General features: G+C 36.8%; 1 protein-coding gene across 1 annotated transcript in view; it reads right to left on the bottom strand.

Moving 5' to 3' along the window:
• Positions 1 to 18,003, bottom strand: part of LOC118169716 (titin-like) — a 241,538-nt gene that overhangs the window by 57,069 nt on the left and 166,466 nt on the right. The window contains exons 220-250 of the mRNA XM_035331227.1: positions 17,630 to 17,932; positions 16,866 to 17,165; positions 16,466 to 16,762; positions 16,080 to 16,364; positions 15,695 to 15,988; positions 14,968 to 15,267; positions 14,548 to 14,856; positions 14,267 to 14,457; positions 13,358 to 13,787; positions 12,539 to 12,847; positions 11,985 to 12,133; positions 11,864 to 11,896; positions 11,635 to 11,764; positions 11,222 to 11,521; positions 10,817 to 11,134; positions 10,429 to 10,725; positions 10,021 to 10,320; positions 9,033 to 9,347; positions 8,788 to 8,936; positions 7,717 to 7,867; positions 7,321 to 7,602; positions 6,928 to 7,230; positions 6,537 to 6,839; positions 6,127 to 6,408; positions 5,377 to 5,676; positions 4,978 to 5,280; positions 4,541 to 4,849; positions 4,171 to 4,452; positions 3,624 to 3,923; positions 3,184 to 3,477; positions 82 to 3,048 (exon numbers count right to left, since the gene is read on the bottom strand). Of these exons, the coding sequence (XP_035187118.1) occupies positions 82 to 3,048; positions 3,184 to 3,477; positions 3,624 to 3,923; positions 4,171 to 4,452; positions 4,541 to 4,849; positions 4,978 to 5,280; positions 5,377 to 5,676; positions 6,127 to 6,408; positions 6,537 to 6,839; positions 6,928 to 7,230; positions 7,321 to 7,602; positions 7,717 to 7,867; positions 8,788 to 8,936; positions 9,033 to 9,347; positions 10,021 to 10,320; positions 10,429 to 10,725; positions 10,817 to 11,134; positions 11,222 to 11,521; positions 11,635 to 11,764; positions 11,864 to 11,896; positions 11,985 to 12,133; positions 12,539 to 12,847; positions 13,358 to 13,787; positions 14,267 to 14,457; positions 14,548 to 14,856; positions 14,968 to 15,267; positions 15,695 to 15,988; positions 16,080 to 16,364; positions 16,466 to 16,762; positions 16,866 to 17,165; positions 17,630 to 17,932 (11,085 nt within the window). The remainder of the gene's footprint in view (positions 1 to 81; positions 3,049 to 3,183; positions 3,478 to 3,623; positions 3,924 to 4,170; positions 4,453 to 4,540; positions 4,850 to 4,977; positions 5,281 to 5,376; positions 5,677 to 6,126; positions 6,409 to 6,536; positions 6,840 to 6,927; positions 7,231 to 7,320; positions 7,603 to 7,716; positions 7,868 to 8,787; positions 8,937 to 9,032; positions 9,348 to 10,020; positions 10,321 to 10,428; positions 10,726 to 10,816; positions 11,135 to 11,221; positions 11,522 to 11,634; positions 11,765 to 11,863; positions 11,897 to 11,984; positions 12,134 to 12,538; positions 12,848 to 13,357; positions 13,788 to 14,266; positions 14,458 to 14,547; positions 14,857 to 14,967; positions 15,268 to 15,694; positions 15,989 to 16,079; positions 16,365 to 16,465; positions 16,763 to 16,865; positions 17,166 to 17,629; positions 17,933 to 18,003) is intronic.

Below are 18,003 nucleotides of genomic sequence, written 5' to 3' on the forward strand. Positions count from 1 at the left end.
GTTATGCAATTTAACAATCTGTTAACATTAAAAACAAACAAACAAACAAGCAAACAACAGTAGTATACAGTAGTACAATACCTATTGGGTCTTTTGCTACTACTGGTCTTGATGGTAAGCTTGGTTCTCCAAGTCCAACTTCATTTTCAGCACTGACGCGGAACTGATATTCATGACCAGGGATGAGATTAGTAACCTTCTTTCGTCTCTCAGGGATTGCAGTCTTAGTAACAGGAACCCATCTTAATGATCGTTTCTCTTTCTTCTCTAAAATGTATCCTGTAATGGACTTGCCACCATCATATTCTGGTGGATTCCAAACTACAGTCATCTCTTCTTTACTAACTCTTGTGACCTCTGGAGGGTCAGGGCGTCCAGGTCTATCGTATTTAGTTTTTGCAATAATTGGCTGTGTTTCTGTTGGCGGACCAGTGCCCATCTTATTCTCTGCACGAACTCTGAATATATATTCATTACCTTCAATGAGACGTGTCACATTTGCATAGTTTGTTAGGACAGAGGAAGAGTATGTAGACCAAACCATACGCTTGCTTTCACATTTTTCTAGGATGTAGTTTTGTATTTCACAACCGCCATCATCCTCTGGAGGTTCCCAGGTAACAGTACATCTATCACTCGAAATGTCAGTGACTTTCAAGTTTCTTACAGGACCTGGTTTATCCAAAACAATAACAGTAGCATATGCTACAAAACTACCAGCTGTGTTAGTCGCAGTAATCACATACTTCCCACCATCACTGCGCCTGGATTTTGTAAGAACAAACTTAGATGTGTCAGAAGTTGTTTCAATACTGATTCTTGGAGATCTGGTAAGATCTGTAGCATCTTTGTCCTTTGTCCATACAACTTCAGGCTGTGGCTTTCCTCTGACTCCAGCCTCAATTCTAATTGGATCACCTGCTTTCACAGTTAACACCCCACTTAACTTCAAGTCTAACACTGGTTTCTGCAGATCTTCCTTCACAGTGACTTCAGCGGTTTTTACCCAGTCACTTTCACCTGCCTCATTCTTGGTTTGAACTCTGAATTGGTAGATCTTATTTTCAACACATTTATCTACCATGTAGTGTGTTTCCTTAATGCTGCCTTTGTGAACCCTTTCCCATTCATCTGAATCTTTCAGTTTTCTCTCCACATGATAACTTAAGTTAGGGCTTCCACCATCATAATCAGGCCTTCTCCATTTCAGATATACAAATGTCTTTCCTTTCTCTGCAATGTGAAGATTTTCTGGCTCTCCAGGCTTGTCAATAGGATTTATGGCAAGAATGGGAGTTTTAGTCTCAATGCAAGGACCTGGACCTATTTTGTTTTCTGCACAAACTCTGAAGAAATATTCACGGTTCTCTATAAGATTTGCCTTCACTAACCGTTTAGTGATATCAGAAGACACAATTGACCATCCCCTCTGGTTTGGTTGACGGTACTCTACTATGTAATTTGTAATTTCTGAGCCACCGTTATCCACTGGACTTTCCCAAGCGATCATACAAGAATCTTTTGTGACATAGCTTATTTTCAGGTTCTGACATGGTCCGGGTCTGTCAAGTACATTAACAATGGCAAAAGCTTGAGCATGTCCACAGCTGTTTTTTGCTGCTATTATATATTTGCCATGATCAGATCTTTTGGCTTCTTTCACTTGCAGTTCAACATTAGGTAGATCATGGACTATTTCAACACGTTTTTCTTGGACCAGTACTTTTCCATCCTTAGACCATGTTATTTCAGGATCTGGCCTGCCTTTTACTTTACCAGTAATACGGATTGTTTGACCTACTCGGACAGTAATTAAGTCTCGACAGGTCACATCTAGGTTTACTTCTGGAGGAGAAAGAATATCCTTTGCAAGTACAGTTTCTGCCAGTTCTCGTGGTTCTCCCTCTCCCACAATATTGACAGCTTTTATTCGGAATTTATATTCATTTCCTTCTATTAACCCAGGTACTCTAAAGGCACATTGTCGAATGAGTTCATCTTTGTTAATCCTATTCCACTGTGTAGTTCCAGTTTTCTGACATTCCACAATGTATCCCAGAATTGGGCTGCCACCATCTTTGAGGGGCTTTGTCCATACAAGATCAGCTGTTTCTTTGGTTTTGTCTTTTAATTTTGGATTAATGGGTGGTCCAGGAGGAGTGATAGGACGTGATGCTTTTATTGGATCAGAGCTTGGGGATGGTTTGCTTAAGCCCACCATGTTTTCTGCAAAAACTCTGAATTCATATGTGTTGCCTTCAAAGAGACCAGTGACTCTGTATTTCATATCAAGTATTGGAGTCTTATTGACACGCACCCATTTACCAGATGCTTCCCGACGTTCAAGTATGTAACCAGTTATTGGAGTTCCACCATCAGACTTTGGTAGGGTCCAAGACACTGTTGCAGCATTTTCTGTAATATCATAAACTGTTGGTTTACCAGGTGGGGATGGTGGATCAAACATATGTTTAGCAACTGTTGGTTCTGAATCAAGCGGTGCCCCAATGCCTATCTTATTTTCTGCCCGAACACGGAAAATATATTCACAGCCTTTCTGTAGTCGTGGAATCTTAATTTTTGTGTGACTTGTTCCAGAGCTAACCACTCCCCAAGTTTCTTTCTTTGATTGACGCTTCTCAACAATATAGTTTATTATAGGACTCCCACCATCATCTTTAGGAGGGCGCCAAGAAATAACCATATGTTCTGGTGTTACTTCAAGAATATTAATAGGACCCGTTGGTGGGCCAGGGACATCCAAAACTGTAAGATGTAGAGCAACAGTTTTGCTGCCAGCTGAATTAGATACTGTGAGTAGATATTCTCCCGTATCTTTTCTTACACAGTCTTTGATGGTAAGCACAGTTGAATAATTATCAGTCTCAATCTTATGTCTGCCTTCTGTTTTAATTTCAATGCCATCAGTAACCCATTTTGCAGTTGGAACTGGCACACCTCTCATAATCGCAGGAAGTCTCACTGTGGTACCAGCTTTAACAACAAGACCTTCAATTAACTTCACATCTAGTTCCACAGATGGAGGTACTGAAATTAGAAAAAATGAAAACAAACAAACAAACAAAACAAAACAAAAAAAACAGAAATTATTTTATGCTTTTCAGAGAGAATACTTAAAGGAGAGAAAGAATCAGTGAAAAGACATGAAAAACTAAAAATTACCTAGTTTTTCTTGACATTCTATTGGTATGGTTGTATCTGGAAGGCTAAGACCAATAATATTCTGAGCCTTCACACGGAATTTGTATATTTTTCCTTTTTGTAAGCCTGTAACAACACAATCTAGCATGGGGACTGTCTGGAACTTTGTCCACTCATCTGCACCATCTTCTTGATATTCCACCAAATATCCAGTTATCTCAGCACCCCCATCACGATCTGGTCGATTCCAAGCAAGGGAAACTTCAGTCTTGTCAACATCTACATGATGTAGATTCTTTGGTGGCCCTGGAGGATCTTTTAAAATACAAAACCCAAACCAGTTACTAGATGGCCGATATAAAGTAGCAGCATACCATGTTCACGTTAGTACCAACAAAGTAATTTCAAAAATTACCAAAAGCAATATGAACAAATGAATAATACAGCTGAATAACACTTACGCAGTGGATCTATAGCTTTAATTGGCTTGAGTGTTTCCACGTATGGTCCTCTACCAAACTGATTCTCAGCAGCAACTCGGAAGAGATACTGAGTGCCTTCCATCAGATATTTAGCCATGTGACTACGTTTTTTGGAAGATGATGAGATGGGTACCCACTGTGCAGAAGCTACATCTTTCCTTTCCACCACATAGTTGGTAATGACAGAACCACCATCATCTTCTGGTTCCTTCCAAGTGAGGTAGCAAGAATCACTTCTAACTTCACTGATTTGCAGATTTCTAGGTGGACCAGGCTTATCTAATATTGCCAAAAACAAATATTTTATCTATTTGATAATCAAAGCATTAAAAAAAAAAAAATCAACATCAAACTACTAGTAAACCTCAAGAGAAAAATTATTTCCTATAAGCTTCAGTTTTTCTCCCTACTAAGTATTTTGTAATTTCTTATATCTTGATTTACTGATATTTTCCTGACATTCCTTTCTTAATCTATAATTAAAGAATAAAACCAGGCAGTACAAAAGGAACATCAAAAAGATTACCTAAGACAACAACTTTTACTGAAACAGTCTTTGAACCAGCTGGATTCTCAACTGTCAGGGAGTAAATTCCACCATCTTCATGGACAGTGTTACGAATTTCAAGTTTACTGCCAACTCCTGTAATCTCAATATCAGCTTTCGGTGAGACTTCATGATCTTCTTTCTTCCAAGAAACTTTTGGGAATGGAACGCCTTTAATAACAGCACTAAGTCTCAGGGTATCTCCAGCTTTTACATGCTGTTCTCGGGCCATATTAGCATCCAGTATCAGCTCAGGAGGTTCTGGAATCAAAATGATTTTTTTTTTTTTAATATAAAATGAGAGAAAAAAATATTCTTAAATAAACTTATGTGATTTTATTATACTCACCAAGTCTGTCCTTTACTTCTACTGGATCAGGAACATAGGCTGGTTCAGATTCACCTGCTGCATTGACTGCCTTGACCCTGAATTTATAGGTCAAACCTTCAGTAAGTCCCGTGACTTTATATTTTGTTTCAGGACATGAATCTGCTGTAAGATTGGCCTTTTTCCATTCTTCATCTCCAACTTTCTGATATTCAACAAGATAGCCAATTATCTTGCCATTACCATCATGGCGTGGTGGTTGCCAAGATAAATCAACTGTATTCTTAGTTTTATCTACTGCTTCTGGATTAACAGGTGGACTTGGTTTTACTGTTAAAAAATGAACCAAAATAAAAAAAAAAAAAAAAAAAAGGAAAAAAGAAAACCGTCAATATAGATTTCTAACTAAAATCAAGAATGCATAAAAATTCGATGAGAAATAAAATTTAATACTTTACCAATTGGATCTCTAGCGAAAATTGGCTTTGATGGTGGACTAGGATCACCAATGCCAATTTCATTTTCTGCTGAAACACGGAATTCATATTGACAGCCTTCAAGGAGGTCAGGTACTTTGAACTGAGTAGTGGGGAAAATTGGGTCTTTGGTAACTCTGACCCATCTAGTTGCCATTGTTTCCTTCTTTTCTACAATATAGTTTGTTATTGGCTTGCCTCCATCATATGGTTTATTCCAAACCACCACTGCAGAGTCTTTTGTAACATCCTTGATGATTGGTTGCTCAGGTGCATCAGGAACATCTAGAAAAAAAACAACCAACCAATCAAGAATTCATGAGCACAACAAACAGGTTAAAGATTAAAGTATCAAAATAAGATAGAAAATGAGTGACATACTGAAACGGTCTTTGGCTTTCATCTCATCAGAGATGAGAGGATCACTTATGCCGTATAGATTTTCAGCATAAATTCGAATTTGATATTCTCTTCCTTCAAGCAGCTTAGGAATTTTGCATGTTGTCTTAACTGTGGCAGATGTAACTGGCATCCACAGATCCCTGTGTGCATCCTTCTTCTCAACAATGTAATTTGTAATTTCACTACCTCCATCATCTAGTGGAGGTTTCCAGGAAACTACCATATGATCTTTATGAACTTCATCAAATATAACTGGGCCCACTGGAGGTGATGGGCGATCTGTTTAAGAAAAAAATAAATAAATCATACCTATGCTTTATAAGAACTTCAAATAATGATGTAGATTAAAATAGTGTCAATACAGTAAATATAATATGAAAACAGAAACCTGGGATCATATTCTTAATAAGGAGTCAAAACCTCAAGATTATTTTTCTTTAAAACTTGTTTGACTCACTGGACCTTATTCCTCAGTGAGTATAAGGTATTTGATGACTGACATTTTCTACTGACATTCTTTAAGTGCATGTAAAAATATTAACTTATACCTATTGAATAAACTAAGTCAGAATTAACTATGAACTAAAAATCAGTAAATAGTATTTCAGTAAAATAAGATTGCAATACATCAAAATATTGTAATAAAGGATGCATTAACATTTTACAAATTCAATGAATTCTAACCCCTATAAAACCTCAACGACTATACTATTTATCAGGAAAACCTACCAACAACATTAACTTGACAAAACCCTTTTCTTGATCCTGTGCTGTTCTCTACAGTAACACAATATTTGCCTGAGTCTTCACGGACAGCTTTTAGTATCCCCAGGCAAAGAGTTGTAGGAGTTGTCTTGATCTTTGTATGGTCATCTTCTTTCACAACAGTATCATCCTTTAGCCAAGTAACTTTTGGTGTAGGCTTTCCTGAGTAACGTCCAGTCAGGCTGAATGCTTCACCAACCCGAACAATAAGCTTGTCTCTAAAGTCAAGGTCAAGTGATGGGGGAGCTGAAAAATGAAATTAAAAAAAAAACACAATGTCCACAAATGTCAACAATATTAATAAGAAAAAAATAAGAAATCAGTAAGCGTGATAACTGTTTTCAAAAAATATATATATATAGAAATACACATACCGATTTCATCTTTGCATGTGATTGGTTTTGTGCAAAATGATGGCTTGCCTTGCCCCACAATATTGCAAGCACTCACACGATATTCATAGGTGTCACCCTCTTTCAAGCCTTCTATAGTATATTTCCTATCAAGCATTTTTTCTTTTGTAACTTTGTGGAATTTCTCTTTTCCAATGAGACGACTCTCTAGAACATACATGGTGATATCCGATCCTCCATTATATTTTGGAGGGTTCCAAGTTAATGTAACAGAGTTCTTGGTAACTGCTTTTACCTCCAGGTCTTCTGGACGGTCAGGAACAGCTGTGAACAAATATAAAAAATATGGTAAATACATTTTTCTGCAAATTCATCTCATATGACAATAATCTAAACCGTCAAATGTACTTACTTATTGGATCTCTGATGACAATCTCTTTTGTTGTCTCTGTGAATGGACCCATGCCAATTATATTCTCAGCTGCAATTCGGAAAAAGTAGGCTTTCCCTTCAGTCAGCCCCTGAACAGTAGCATTCTGTCTTGTAACTGTATAGCTTACTGGAGTCCAAGCTCTATGGTCAGATTCACGTTTTTCAATTATATAGTTGGTAATAGGAGAACCACCGTCATCTTCTGGAGTAAACCATGTCAATTTACAAGAATCATTGGTTAGGTTCTCAGTAAGGAATGGCATGCCAACAGGGCCTGGAACATCTGAAAGCAAAGAACAAATGGAGTATTTAAGTATACATACTGAATATTATGAAATTTAACTTGTTCATAAGAAGTGGAATTGCTCTTTACCTAGCACATCAACAATAATGGTCTTCTTCCGCTCACCACCTGCATTTTTAGCCAGAAGAGTGTATACACCCTGGTGGCTCCTTTTGCAATTTTTGATGACTAAGGAAGAACTAATAGCTGTTTCTTCAATTTTAGCTTCTTCAGGTAAAGCTGGGTCATCTCTGCTCCAAGTCACTGTTGGGGCTGGTTTTCCTGAGACATATGCTATAATCCGAATTACTCCTCCAGCATGAACAACAATTCTATCCCTGACACTTGCATCCAAATTAATATCAGGAGCCACTGTGGGAGGCAAGAAAAAAAAAAAAAAAAAACAAAAACAGTGTATTTTATTCTCATTTTGAGAAAATGTAACTAAAAATATAAATGTAAATGATAAAAATGTAAATGTAATACCAATTCTGTCCTTCATTTCAATAATGTCTGTAACTTCTCCAGGCTCTCCGATGCCAGCAGCATTCACTGCCCTAACTCTAAATTTGTAAAAACATCCTTCTTTTAATCCTGCCACAACAAACTTGGTTCCTCTAACTTCTTTATCTTTTACCTGGAAGAAATATTATAAAATCAGCCACCATCAAGGTATCATCAAATTCTTTGTGATGTTTGAAACAGAAGATATTTTATTTATTTATTTATTTATTTATTGCATTTATAAGCACAAGACAGTATTAAGCCTACAGCAATCTAGCTCATATATAGCTTCAGAAATATGAAACTCATATCTAGCTTCAGAAACTGCAAAGAAATACAGGACATACAAACTATTGTTCTGAAGACTGACATTTTTGGTACTTTTAATAAACAAGAAGGTTACAGAAATTACAATAGTCTGTAGTCTCAGAAGAATTATTTGTCAAATAATTTTATATAAGTGACTATGGTGGAAAAAGGGAATTCTTTGTTCTTTTATAAACTGCAATATGAAGCCTGTTTGCAAGGAAACAGTGCAGAAAATTTAGGTATGACTTTAAATGCAACCCAGTGTCTATGGAGATACAAACAAAATGGCCAAGGTATGCATCACTTAAGTTGTCAGAAATGCATTGCTGAAAAAAGTAGCAAAATGTAGGGACATGGTAGTTATAAATAATTTGGCACAGATTAAGCCAGCAATAACTTTTTTTTTTTTTTTTTTTTTGGTTTGTTTTTATCAAAGATTACATGCATACCTTTGTCAAATATTTAAACATGGATTTTTTTAAAAAAATCACAGATTACCTACCTATTTTGTCACATCTTTAAATACAGAATTAAAATCTAAGTTTAGGAAACTACAATGGCACTTACTGACTTTTAAATTTGGTCTAATATTTTAAACATATGAAAATAATTATGGTGCAAAAATATGAAGTTTTAGAAAATAACTTGCATAATGAAAATTTGTGAAAATATATTTTCTGGAGGGATTTCATTTGATAAACACACAGAGAAGAAATTCAGATTCTGTAGTATTTTTTCACCTACCCTTTCCCATTCTTCCTTTCCTTCCTCTTTATACTCAACAATGTAGCCAGTGATCCTAGAGCCACCATCCTTTAATGGTGGTGTCCATTCCAAGTCTACAGAAGATTTTGTCCAATCAGTAACTTTTGGGATAGGAGGGCCAGGTGGTGCTGAAAGATAGCATTACACAGTTACAGCATAACAATATATGGTAAGTTCTCATTTTATTATTTTCAAATTCAAAAATAGGAACCTAAAAACTTTACCAATAGGATCTCTAGCAATTGCTGGATCAGATGGCATGCTTGGTGGACCAACACCAGCTGCATTAATAGCTGATACACGGAACTGATATTCAGAGCCTTCAATGAGACCTGTAACTTTGTATGAAACACCCAGTGTCATAGGTTTGATTGGATCACGGTTAACCCTGGTCCATCTCTTTCCAGTAGTCTCTTTGCGCTCCAACCAGTAACCAGTAATAGGTGAGCCACCATCATGTTCTGGTTCTTCCCAGTTTACAGTCATGGAGTCACGTGTTATACTGCTAACTGTTGGCTTCTCACATGGTCCAGGAACAGCTAGGGGAAAAAAATTATACATAGCTTGGAAAAAAATGCTACAGGAAAATGAAGACATCTAAGGTACAAAACAACTGTGCAGTCACATGATAGTAACTGCACTAGGTAGTTACCCATCTGCACAAGACTCCTTCCTTTATTCATCTTCCTATCCCTTTTCATGTACGTACACTTCTGTGAAAAAGTATCTTTCTTTCTAATAATAATAGTGAAAAATAAGTTTTTCTTGCCTTCCTTGACGTACCTCATTTCAATGTCTGGCCTAATCTTGAATGTTTTAAAAATTGATTTCTCTTGTCAGTCTAACATTCCTTTTACATCAGAGCTAATTCATTTAATTTCTCTTTCAATACTCAAGGCAGAAAATTTTTGATCTATAAATCAATAATAACTCAAATACAACAGAATCTGACCTAAATCTTTAAGATAAAACCATATTTGTATGTTTATACCTTAAAAAAAATGGAAATCATTTTAATTTATAGCAAGGGGAAAAAAGTGTTTTTCCAATATTACACATCCTTTTAAGAACCAAATACTAATGATAAACCTCTTTAATCTACTCTAGAAAATTTACTGAAGTGAAGAGAGAAAAGCAGTAGTAGTATTTTGCAGATGCTGCACACAGACCAATGTATGAAGACAACTGACATAATTTGAAATTCCTACTTACTGAAAAGGTTTCTTGCTGTTTCTGGTTCACTATCCAAAGGTTCTCCAATACCATATTTATTTTGTGCCATAATGCGGAACACATATTCATGGCCTTCCATCAACTTGGGAATAGTGAATAAGCATTCCTTAGGCTCATTGGTAACTGGTACCCATGTCCTCCTATTTGCTTCTTTTTTCTCAATAACATAATTTGTAATCTTAGAACCACCATCATCTAATGGTGGAAGCCATGATATTGTCATTTTGTCAGCCAAAATGGATTCAAATTTAATAGGTCCCACTGGAGGTCCAGGACGACCTAAAAAATGAATTTTTATAAAGAAAAATTAATTTCAAATGTGATTCAAATAAAGTGTCACATGAATGTTATCAATTTGTGTAACATATAAGAGTTCTTGATATCTACCTAGAACATTTAGTCTCATCTCTTTTGAAGCAGTTCCTAGATTATTTACAGCTGTTATAGTATATAAGCCTGTATCACTTCTGCGAGACTGTTGAATCAGTAATGTGCAAGAATCTTCACCAACAATCTTGTTGACATGTTGGTCATACAGCACCGGTGTTTTGTCATCTGGTTTCTTTGGAGAAGCTTTTAGCCATGTTAACGTGGGGAAGGGTACACCCTTTATCTTAGCCACAATGTTAACATCTGTTCCTTCTTCAACCTCCATAAATTCTTTGAGTTCAATAGATGGTGGGCCTGTGATGAAATGTTGGAAAAAATTAACATACAAAAATGCTTCGTAATTGTAGAGTGGAATCTGTATTTACTGGTATTAGCTACTACTTACAAGTCTGGTCTTTGACAATGAGAGGGCCAACAGTGGCTGACGGCCTACTAGGACCTGCTATATTTACAGCCTTGACTCTGAATTCATATTCTCCACCTTCTACAAGATCCTCAACAGTAAACTTTGTTTCCTCTACATCACGTCTGTTGCATTGTTTCCAAGTCTCTTTCACTTCTCCAGTACGATCCCAGCGCAGACATTCAACATTATAATGAGTAACAGGAGCTCCGCCATCATTCTTTGGTGGCTTCCATGTCAAGCTCACTGTGTTCTTGGTTACAAGGCCAATCTTTAATTTAATAGGTGGATCAGGAGGATCTTGACAAAGGAAACAGAAATGTGAATAAATACACTGTACAGTACCATTTGGTTTGAAAGATTTCTGTTCACCTTGATTTAACTTACGAATTGGATCCCTGGCTGTGGTCCGTTGAATAGTTTCTGCAGGAGGGCCAACACCAAAACGGTTTTCTGCACGTACCCGGAAGAAATATTCTTGGCCAGCTATGAGATCAGGTACAACAAAGGAAGTGCTTCCACAGTTTGCATTGACTTTTGTCCAGGCTTTCCCATCAATAGTTCTTTTTTCTATAACATATCCTCTGATTCTATCTCCACCATCATCGTCTGGCATCTTCCATGAAAGTTTGCAACTGCCTCTTGTGATATCACTTACTTTTAGGTCTTTGGGTGGACCTGGGACATCTATTTTAACGTAAAAGCACAATAGAAAAAATGTCACATAACTAAATAGAAAAACAATCAATCAAACAAACTAAAACCTACTAACTGAACATTTCAGTATGTGTAAACCATACCAAGCACATTGACTCTGATATGCACAGTTTTTTGTCCCGCTTTGTTTTTTGCTGTAATACTGTATCGTCCAGAATGACTTCTGTTGCACTCAGGAATGATAATCACTGAACGTGTATCAGTTGCTTCCACCTGTGCATCATAGAAAGAAAGAGAAGTTATAGACCAACTTTAAATATTTACATTTGAAAGATGTTGCAATACTGAAGTTACAAAAATCATTTGCTTTACCTGAGCTTCTTCAGGTACATTATGACCTCCCTCCTATAAATAAAGGGAAAAAATAAATATGAAGGGGATATACTTACATGTCTAGCAATAGATGAAGAAAAAAGTTTTATCTTTTACTAACCTTTGCTGTTGTCTTAGCTTTTCCTTCAAACTCCCAAAATGATTTTGGAACTGGACGACCCTTGATAACAGCTGGGATTTTAATTGTTGTGCCAGCACGACAAGAGAGAAAATCCTGTGCTCCAATATCAAGGAAGATTTCTGGCTCCTCTGCAAAAATATTTTAGTATATAAATTTTCAGAGCTACTGAGTAAACTTCTGTCAGTACTAGTCTAAACTCCTAGTCACAGATGCAGAATGCATGTTTATGTGAAAAAGCTGAGTGTTCAAAAATCTGGGAAGTATATAAATAAAGCATTTTTTTTGGAGGGGATAATTTCTTCATAAAATATGAAGTATTTCTGTAACATAGCTGCTGGTGCTCATCTGTGTTCTAATGTATCATACGCTCATAAGGACCATCATGACACTTTCCAAAATGTCAGTGTTGTATTAAACTCTTGCATAATTATTTGATTGGTTTTGACTCTGCTTGATTGGTATTCTGCTCAACCATTCTCAGCAGTAGGTGGCATTTTGATATAAATACCGAAAATAATTCCCAAAACACTTACCGAGAATATCTTGGACAGGTATTTCAGATGTTGCAGGACTTGGTTCTGATTCTCCAGCAGCATTTACAGCTTTCACCCTAAATCGGTATTTTCTGAGCTCTTTCAAATTGGGAATAACACATTCACAAGTGGGAAAGAGTTTGTCTCCTTCGTTCACCTTTTTCCAATCAGTACTTCCTTCATCTTGCATTTCAACAATATACCCTTTTATTGGGCTACCACCATCCTTCTGTGGAGGCTTCCATGCTAGAGCCACAGATGATTTGGTTTTGTCTTTGATCTCGGGGCAAGATGGTGGCCCAGGCACAACTTGTAAAACAAGAGCGAGCAAGCAAAAGTTACCTGAGAGTTAGTGTCTACCTATGTATTCCTTAATAGTTTCTAGGAGAATGCAAGCACTTTTTTTTTTTTTTTTTTTTTTCCAGTCTTATGAAGAGTGTATAATTCGAGAACATGCATAGTAATTACATGTGTTACATATATTATTGAGGAATATTTAAGGTAAAAGGCACAAATGTTGCACTCTAACAATAAAAGAAAACATATAAAAATCTGATTCTGAACTCAGGTATATTTGGCAACGTTTGCACAGATATAATCACAGTTTAATGTACATAAAGGACTTGTAAGAAAGTAAAATTAGCTAATTATCTTAAAAACAGCGAAAAACAGCAAAAGGCAACTATTTTGCATCAACAACATCCTTTTGGTTTAAGGAAAACAACGCATTTGATTAACTGCACTAAATTCAACATTTAGCACATTGTGGTTCTAGTGTGATACGGTCCTTAAAAGTAGACATACAAATTATATACTTACATATAGGATCTGCTGCTAAAGCAGGATCTGATGGTTCACTGGGAGGGCCAATTCCAGCAAGATTTTCGGCCATAACTCTGAATTGGTATTCCACACCTTCAGCCAAACGAAGCACATTGTACTCTAGTCCTTTTACTGATGGTTTTGTTACTGGAGCCCTGTTAACACGTGACCAGTAAACACCTCCCACCTCTCTCTTTTCCAGCCAATAACCAGTTATTGGGCTGCCACCATTGTTCAAAGGAGGCTCCCATGTCACCAGCATTGATGATCTAGTGCGATCTAAAATTTTTGGCTTTCCGGGAGGTCCAGGAAGGCCATAGGGATCCTTAATAACAACTTTTTCTGAGAGGCATTCATCACTTATTCCATATTTGTTTACAGCCCGGACTCTAAATTGATATTTTTCATTTGTTGCAAGATTCCACACCTGAAAAATAAGATTTCAGTCAATACGTGTCTATTTTCAGAATAAGTTTATTTGCAGTTATTTAGGCGCTTTGGCTTTAAATTATATCTTGGAATATTATTGATATACTTTTGCATATGTAGCTACATAGTCGCATGCCATGCCCTGGGTATATTTTTATTTTGTGTTCATAGGACCAAATAGAAATAAAAATGTCACCGGGTTTCTCTTTGCATTTGGTAAAGCTGCAAATAATACTGAAAAATGTAAAACAAGATGTCATCCAAACTCAGCTGAGATTAAACAGCAAAAACGACCAACTTATTTTGTTTTGTCACATGAGGAAAATACATACACATAGATGGGCAACATGCATTCAGTAATTATGGACTCTAAATGAAACACTAGCATAGGTATCTATGCAAGTAGCAGTTTTCATTTAGTGTGAATTATTGACATTTTTTAAAGCAAACTGAAGTATATAATATTTTATAAATTACCCCAAATCTTCTCTCAACAGCACTTTTGGAGACTTCTTCCCACTCAGATTTCTTTCTACTAGCATCACGTTTCTCAATAATGTAATGGGTAATTTCACTACCACCATTATCGAGAGGTGCATCCCATGTTAAATAGCATGATTCTGCTTTAATATCAGAAACAGCAAGGTTTCTTGGTGGAGAAGGACGATCTGCACGAAAGCAAAAGAACACAATTACATTAAGAAAAAGATAAAAAACATTTTATTAGCTGTCATTTTATTTAAATGTCACATCCTTACCATACACTTCAACATGCACATTGCGAAATGCAGTACCAAGACGATTGGAAGCTCGCACAGTGTAAGTGCCTTTATCATCTCTCACTGCTGCAGGCAGGGTAAGTTCAGTTTTTGCCTCACTTCTAGATACTTCTTCCTTGGTTATCTTAAGTGCACTGGATGTTTGGTCAATTAAAACTTCATTCTTGTCCCATTCAATCTTTGGCATTGGCAGTCCTGTCACATCAGCAGGAATATTAACAGGTTCTCCTGCCTTCACTTTGATAGTATCTCCTCTCACAGCCAAGCGTAATGTTACAGTTGGAGGCACTGAAAAGCACAAATACACACACACAAAGAGACAGTGAAGATTGAGATAAAACAGAAAATATATTGCAGTTTTTGGAAATATTTGTATGGATATCTTTAAAGCAGGTATACCTTCATCATCCTGTATAACTACATTGAGAGGCAATGATGGTTCACTCTCTCCAATGGCGTTAACAGCTTTGACACGGAACTCATACATATGGAGCTCATCAAGTTTTTCAACGAGAAGTGATGTGGTAGGACAGAGCCTTGTGTTAACTCTTTCATAGTCTTTTGCATCATGTCTCCTCTTCTCAACAATGTATCCCAAGATAGGACTACCACCGTCGCTACGTGGAGGCTTCCAATCAAGTGTAATGGTTGACTTTGTCCTCTCAGTGTACATGAACCGCTCAGGTGCTGTTGGAGGACCTATTAACACAGATAAATCATAAGGAAAAAACATGGACAATATTAAATAATTTTAAAGTATATGAATACAGTAGCTACAATAGCTCTGGCTTTTTAAAGCTGCATCTTTCATATGCAAAATATCTGAGTATGGCTATGGATACTAGAAAGTTTCTAATGTATACGGATAAAAAGGCAACAAGCAGCGCCTTGGCAGACACTGGTATTTCATTACATAAAGAGACATAGTAGTTTTACAGAATTGTTTTACAGATCTGAGTTAAGTAAATGATCTGTAAAGGTAGATGCCTTATCCAGGTAGTGAGAAAGAAAATACACTATAACTGTACAGAAAGCAATCCACACAGCATTATTGCTTTATTAACCTGTATCCCTAGAGATTTAAATTATGTAAAAACAACAACAAAAACATAATTAATTATCTTACCTAATGGATCAACTGCAAGAATGGGTCCTATTTCAACAGGTGGACCAGTACCAAACTTGTTCTTGGCACTGACACGGAATTTATATTCCTGCCCTTCAACTAGACCTGTAATATCGCATTTAGATCTTTCTGTGTCTATAGCTAGTCTCCATGTATGCATTTTGGCATCCTTCCGTTCAACAATAAAGCCTATGATATCACTTCCTCCATCATCTTCAGGATCAGACCAGTTAAGCAAACACATCTTTCTGTTTGTGACCACTGGCTTTAGGTCAAGGACTGGCCCAGGAACATCTGAAAATAAAAGTCAAACAAGTAGGATAAAGTGCAAAGATTATTTTACCAAAATAAATGCTTAGTTGATTTCAGAAAATATTTTTCTCACCAAATACTTCTACTCTTGTTCCTGCAGATTTGGAACCACTACTGTTGGTAGCAGTAATTACGTATCTTCCATGGTCTTTTCTCAGTGCGTTCTTAATAGTTAACTCCGATTTTGTGCCAACATTTTCAATAACAACTCTATCTTTGTCTAATTCACCCTCCTCAACAGTCCATGCAATGGTGGGAGTAGGACGTCCTGTCACAGTAGCAGGAATTCTAATAGTTTGCCCAGCCATGATCTGAATGCCAGCTTTGACAGAAACATCCAGCTCAACAGTGGGAGGTTCTGCAGAAGAGAGAGAAATAGTTAATTCACTAGTTCAAAACAGAGATTCATATACACCTTTAGGAGCTGGACATTTCTTGAAAATATTATAATTGCAATACCTTGAGGTTCTGCAACTGTTACAGGTTCTGTTTCACCAGGTGGTCCTTCACCAGCTGCATTAAGTGCAGTAACACGGAGTTTATAGTCTGCACCTTCTCTGACTTCTTTAACAGTATACTGTCGAACCTTAATGGGTTTCTCTGTGCAGCATGACCACTCTTTTGTTCCCATTAGTTGTTTGTATACATGGTAACCAGTGATATCTCCACCACCATTATACATAGGAGGTTCCCATTCTAACTCAATAGAAGTTGAGCTTGTATCAGCAACCCTTGGAATGGGTGGACCAGGCGGCACTATAAAAAAAAAAAAAAAAAAAAAAAAAAAGTAAATTGAAGTTAAAGTTTATGAATCCTATTCTGTCATCAGTCTGCTACCATCTCCTGTTAAGCTACTTACTTATTGGGTCCTGTGCAGTTTTTGGATCTGATGGTGGACTAAATTTACCAGGGCCAGCTGCATTTTCAGCACATACTCTGAAGATATAGGTTAACCCTTCCAACAGTCCTTCAACTTTAATTTCTAGAGCATTCACAAGGTTCCTGTTGACCCGAGCCCAGTGAGTGCTATTAATTTCACGTTTTTCAATCCAATATCCTATGATTGGGCTGCCATTGTCTTTTGGTTCATTCCATTTAACCAACATACTGTTGCTGGTAACATCTTCCACATCAGGCTTATTAGGAGGATCTGGTGGAGCTGAAAAAAAAAAAAAAAAAAGGTTATAATTTTGTCATCATTGCTGTCTTATTCACAGCTAAGATAGAACAAAGATGAGAAATGACTGATTTTAAGGAATTCTTAATTATTTTACTGTCTTTCATGGTAACTGATTCCTAACTGCAATCAGTCATCAGACTTGTACTGGTCCTCTCTTTTGGTAAGAATATTAGTCTACGGAACACAGAATATCAAGGTTCAGATGTTAAGTGTTGTAAATGTGAAGTTTTATGACAGTGACTGTTATTTCTTCACTACTGAAATTAGAGTGCTTTTTCCCTTTATTTCCATGGATTTCAATAATGGTTTTTCATGGTGTTCAATAATCACTTTGCTCAATTTTCTTCTGGGAAACTTTCACAAGGATGAAGGTGAATTTTCTAGAGCCTGTACAGATTTACAGTGGTTTTCTGAAAAAACTGTATTTAAAAATGGAAACTTACAGAAAGGGTCTTTCGCTGTCAGTGGTTTTGAAACACACGGTGGCCCTGATCCAACTCTATTTTCAGCAAATACTCGGAAGAGATATTCCTTCCCTTCAATCAGTTTTGTTACATGTAATTTACACTGCCTGAGTGTAGAACTGACAGTGACCCAACCCATTTCAGCTTTTGTGTTGTCTTTCTTTTCCAGTACATAGTTCAGGATTTCACTTCCACCATCATCAAGGGGAGGCTCCCACTTGCAAATGACAGAATTTTTCCTCACATCTTCAAATACAAAGTTGATTGGAGGTCCAGGAGTATCTGTTAGTAAAGTAAGGAAAAATGACGAGTACTCATTTGGTGCACTTGTCACACAACTCTCTGAACAAGTA

Source organism: Oxyura jamaicensis, chromosome 7 (genome assembly GCF_011077185.1).
Source record: "Oxyura jamaicensis isolate SHBP4307 breed ruddy duck chromosome 7, BPBGC_Ojam_1.0, whole genome shotgun sequence".
Lineage (NCBI taxonomy): Eukaryota > Metazoa > Chordata > Aves > Anseriformes > Anatidae > Oxyura > Oxyura jamaicensis.